The sequence below is a fragment of the Camellia sinensis genome, chromosome 13, assembly GCF_055761805.1.
Source record: "Camellia sinensis isolate YWXY chromosome 13, ASM5576180v1, whole genome shotgun sequence".
Lineage (NCBI taxonomy): Eukaryota > Viridiplantae > Streptophyta > Magnoliopsida > Ericales > Theaceae > Camellia > Camellia sinensis.
In genome coordinates this window covers 82725449-82730916 of record NC_138973.1, presented here as the reverse complement: position 1 = coordinate 82730916, position 5468 = coordinate 82725449, and the positions used below count along the sequence as shown (strand labels likewise).

Genomic DNA, 5468 nt, shown 5'->3' with positions numbered 1-5468 from the left:
CTCAACTAGCTCCCACTACGCCTCTTTTGCAATTAGGCTATCCTTCTGAATTTGAATTTAAACTGTAGGTAACCGTTAGGTTACGTCATCTCGCGTCTCTTAACTATTCAGATGCTACACAGATCCGATACTATCAATATGAACTGCTACGTGTCTGTCTTTGATTGGAGACTTGCTTTAATTCTCCAAATCGCCCTTCAAATGCCACGTGTCATTCTGCGATTGACTTTTACAATTTATACCGCCAACACGTAGTGGATTTTTTATTTGCCATTAAATAAGCGAAATGATAATTTAGGATAAATTTAAAAAATAAATAAAAATTAGAAAACAACAAGAGCACCTTCCCCAATAATTTCTCCTGTTTTGAGCGTCGATTAATTAACTTTTGAGTGAGAAAATCGCCGGGAAACGATGGAATCAGAGAAAGCGACGAATGAAACCCTAGTCTCAGAAGCCGAGGCCAATCAAGAGCCGACACTTCAGCAGAATTCTCAGTTAGACGAAGAAGAAGAAGAAGAAGATGTTGAGGATGAAGTGGGAGTTGATGAAATTGGAATATCGAAATCGACATCGTTGGATCAGAAGGAGATTCTGAGTGCTCTGGAGGTCGTGGAGAGAGACTCGGTGGCGATCGCCGACAGCTTCACCTCTCTCTTCGCTTCCCTACGCTTGGCTCTCTCCGAGGTCAGTCAGTCAGTCAGTCAGTCAGTCAATTTTGTATAATCTTCTTCTACTTCTTTGTTATTCACCGCAATTGTTTATGAAATGTCTTGTCCAAGTTTCTATAATTGCTAGTTTCATATTATTAGATTATGTCTTCACTGACAGAAGGATAAAAATGAGGCCTTTTCAATTCGAACTGTTCTGTTTCTTTAGACGGGAAAATTTTGATTGTGATGGTGGGGGAATAATTCAATTGTTTATGAATATATTCTGATCCAAGTTTGTGTAATTGTTAGTTTCATATTCTCAGATTTTGTGTTCATTTGAAGAGGGATAAAAATGGAAAATTGTGCATTTGGTTTTGGTTGAAAATGAGGACTTGCTCTTGGAAGAGTTCTGTTTCTTTAGTTAGGAACCGATTTTCCAGCAAAAATTGATGGTGGATATCTTTATTGCAACTTTACGGTGAACCATTTTTCCTTATTTGGTATGGCAAAACTGTTGACTGAAAAATTGATGTTTGCAGTTTGTTTGACATTGTTGAAGTGGTAGATGATAGTGGATTTGGATTCTAGACTAGAGACCTGAAGTAAGCTGTATGAGAATTTAAAAGATTGTATATATTATAGGTGTCAGTTTGATAATCTATTAAGTCAAATAAACATGGTCAAAATATGTATGAAGTAGGGATTTTTTAATTTCTATGGAGTTGAAATTGGATTTTTTTGATTGAAGATTGTGTCTATCTGGTGACACAAAGCAATATTTTGCAGGTAACAAGCACTTCAGTTGACCATATGCGATGCTTCAGTGATGCTGCAGGCCGACTTCAAGAATGTGGTAAATTGTGATTATAGTGATTGATATTGTGCTTTATATATTTATGTGTTTAATAAACTCAAAATGTTTTGGTAGAATTGAGAGTAATTGAATTTTTGTGTTAAAAATTGTTGGAAATTATGGTTTTTATAAGGATTTTTTAAGGCTTGTTTTGGGCCTTCTTTGAGCCTAAATTTGAGTAGGGCCCACACGTCTTTTGGGGTGGGTCCAAAGAGGTGACGTGTTCCTTACCGCATGGCAAGTCACACGGTTCGTCAAAACTATTTTTAAGTGAATGGGAACTTGAAGTCGTTTTTGAGTTTATGGAATGGGAAATTAAAGAGTCAAATGTGGGTTGCCTTAAAATAGTTGTCCCACATTGAAACTTTAACAGAGCTTGTGTGTGTATATAAGCTCTAGGTGGACAAACTTGAGTTGGGCCCCAAGGGCATCTCAAATTTGTAGAAGGAAGGAGTTATGGACAAAATGGGCTTTGGCTCAAACCACCACACGGGCACCGGGTGTGGGTTGTGGGTCGGGTCCTGACATCAATTTTTTGGACAAAATTCATTTGAATTTTTGTAGGAAAATTATTTGAATTTCTGAACGGAATTAATTCAAATTTTGCGCCAAATTTGAATTCAACTGTTTCAAACATATTTGAATTCTATATCTGTTCAGTTTGAATTCTGCACCTGTTCAGTTTGAATTACACCTGTTTAGTTCAAAATTGCACCTGTTCAAGTCTTTCGAAAAGGCACCAATTTGCCTATAAATTAAGACCTTCTTCCAGTAGTTTGTTCAATTCGAAAATTTTCTTGTTGTCTTCCATTTTGCTCTCTTGTATATATATATTCTTCATATTATTAATTTTAGACAAAATTCTAAGAGTATAGAACACAGGTTCTAATTCGCCGAAACAAATTGTTTTTAGTGCTAATACAATCTGTGAAAGATCCTTATATCTTGGGAGATGAACGCCATTATTCCGTAAGCACCTGAGCAGGGCGAATCTGTTTTAAGGACATAGTGTCACACTCATTCGTGTTCTTAAGTTGTTTCGGTAAATGAATTTTGTAAGTAATTTATTTTGTTTATTTGATTTATTTCTAGTTATTTATTTTATACTGAAGATTGTTCCAACAAAAATATAGGATATCCATATAATTGTCATTTCCCTCCATGGCATCGGTCTGCAATCCAGTATGATTATGGCTTCTAAGGTGCTCATAGGTTGCCTGACACAAGAAGAGAAGAGAAGGGAAAATTTATTGCAAAAAGGAATTAAGTTCTTTGCAATCTTTCTGCCTGCTTTCTCTTGTTGAACAGAGGAATGCAAAAGAATATACTACTAGCCGAATTGAAACAGTTATTTAGCATGACAGTTCTCTAATACAAGTTGAAGCTCACTAGAAAAGTCTAGGATTTAAATTCCTGTGGTGGTTTAGGAAGGTTATGGGTGGTTAACATGTTATGGTTGCTTCACCCTAGTGTGGTTGGAAGGAATTGGTGCTGATACTTGTAGTGTAGTTTTGTAAGACTTCATTCATCTTACTATAAGTGAATGCACAATATTACTGACTGCATTTCCTTTAGGGCTTCAATTTTTGTTTTTGTATTATATTTGGTACCATCTCAATTTAATGAAAAGTTCTCAACATTGAGTATATTCATTTTTTAATTTGGTAGTGTCTGGCCGTAGACTCTCTCTTGCGGCTTCCACTTCATGGCTGCAGAGATTCTGCTGCCAGTGCCAGGCTTTATTCTTTACCTTTCCATCACTTGCCCAGTTGCCCTTACAGAAGAGCTTGGTGATAGTAGCAAAACAACAGTTAGTTTTTGGTTGAGGTTTTGTTTCTGCATTAGTTTCTCCTTGTGACTTTTTATATCTCTCTCTCTCTCTCTCACACACACACACACACACGAGGCTCACTTTTTTTATATTTCATCCTTAATTATTATTAAACCCAATTGTTGCTGTCCTATATTTTGGATCCTCTGACTTGAATTTTATTCTTCTTTTGCAGCACTTGATGCAGCAACAAAAGGGAATCGCTATATAAATTCCTGTCTCAGGTAAATAATTTGATTTCACCTTGCCATTTTGATAAATCCTGATAACTTTTAAGCATGTTTTGATCAATTTTGAACTACTGTTCAGAAAGGATGTTTTGCGCTTGGTTCTAATGGCATTTACATGGGAAGTTATGGAAACTGGAGCTTGACAATAACTGTGCGACAATATACATTTTGTGGCAATATCTAAGGCAAACTTTTTAGTAGTTAGTTAAAATTTAAAATTGAAGTACTGCCAAAATGAAAGGAAAAGAAAAGGAATAAATTTTGATAAATTTCGTTGGGAGGAAGGTTGGTTGTTGCCTGTGTCATTTTGTACTTCTGCAGCCAGTTGGTGACTCGAGAGTTTCAGGGATCTTAAATCAAATCTAGAACTGGAACTTCAGATATAAATGTGGGAGCTGCTACTCCTTGGGGATTGAACTTCAGTGCCTTCATTATGACATCAAATATTATCATTTTACATATAAAGGAACTTGCATTTGCACTGACTCTTTCTTGTGGAACTTGCTTGTTTGCAGATTAAATGAGGAAATAAAAGGCATGGATAGTCTAGCCACACAACTGTATCCTTGGTTTTACTTGAGCTTACTTTATATATATTGCTTCTCCCTACTCCTTTCTTGTATGATAAATTTCTAAGGTTCAAGACCAGAGAGATTGACATCCTTCTTTTTTCCCTTTTCATTTTTATTTATTTATTTCATTTTTTCAATCGTACATTAATAACACTCTCGCACATATTGACATCAAGGGCCAAAGAACTTTCTTGGTGGTTCATTGGTGTTATGCCAAGTTTTGACAAGCTAATATTCTGAATTTTGAATCAGAACTTCAAAACCTTGGTAGCATTCGATGTAATCTTTCATCTATACAAAGATTTTCACTCTGCAGTTCCATTGGATTTGCTTCCTTGATGTTTGCAAAGAAAAATTCTGAGGAAGAACGTAGATACTTTGGACTCGGCTGTGAATAGGCTCCTCCGTCTTCCATGATGGTGATATTCTTGACACTGATTTTGTCAGTTACAAAGATTGCTTCTTCAAATTTCTTTGTACCTGTGATGTGCTAGTTTACTTGATTATTTTTTTAATGATTGTTTCAGTGTGGTTGATATTACCTCTATACTAATATATGAAGGCAGAAGGCTATTGGTGTTGTGTGGATTTTGTTCCATACCAATATTATCCTCAAATTGTTCATTTATTATGGTTTTTATGGCTGATATTTATGCATAATTAAAGGTCAAAATTGGAATATCAGAATTTCATGACACCAGTTGAATTTACCCTCAAGGTTATCCACTTCCCTTAATCAAAAGCCTTCATTAGTTTCTATTTTCTTTTATGATGATGTTTGTACATACAAATATGTCGATATAAAAGAGAGATATTGGATAATGACAAATTTGTTTCTGTTTCGACGATATCAATTTGTTTGGATATGAAGGTGATGGAATTAAGGCACAAGAGAGAAAACCCAGAGAGGGTAGGCAATGGAGGGATCAAAAAAAGCAAAGCAATGTTTCCTTCTTTGAATCTCTTAGTTTTGTGTTCTCTAAAATACCTTCACTCCATAACAATATCAAGATTCAAACATAGCAATGTTTTGCTTTTTAAAATCTTTTAGTCAAGAATGGAAATCAAGCTATTAATTCAATCAACAATACTACATGTTTATAAAAATTAACAAAAAAAGTGAATAGACGGATTATATTCATTCTGTGATTTCACTTATGTTAAATATATACATTCATTGGAGTAAAATTCGAAATAAATTTCCATGGTACATAGCATTTTTGTAACTCGATGATAAGATTTTCAAAATCTTAGCCATGTCTCTAATGCACTTCTAGATTTATGATTGTGTTTTAAGATTTTGAAAATCTTGGTTATGTCTCCAATGCT

The 5468-nt window shown here is 35.0% G+C and overlaps 1 protein-coding gene across 8 annotated transcripts; it reads left to right on the top strand.

Annotated features, from left to right (window-relative positions):
• Positions 1-296: 296 nt before the first annotated feature.
• Positions 297-4756, top strand: LOC114261204 (uncharacterized). Of its 8 annotated transcripts, none has more exons than XR_014349152.1 (6): positions 316-687; positions 1440-1506; positions 3188-3316; positions 3513-3561; positions 4083-4127; positions 4490-4756. XR_014349152.1 is itself a non-coding variant. In XM_028201433.2 (5 exons), the coding sequence occupies exons 1-5, from the start codon at positions 415-417 to the stop codon at positions 4554-4556; spliced, it is 501 nt and encodes a 166-aa protein (XP_028057234.1). In that variant the 5' UTR covers positions 297-414; the 3' UTR covers positions 4557-4756. The 8 variants fall into 8 exon arrangements, 2 of the variants coding, with proteins under 2 accessions (XP_028057234.1, XP_028057233.1); XR_014349151.1 differs by having other exon boundaries at positions 317-687; positions 3188-3333; XR_014349149.1 differs by having other exon boundaries at positions 317-687; positions 3175-3316.
• Positions 4757-5468: the final 712 nt, after the last annotated feature.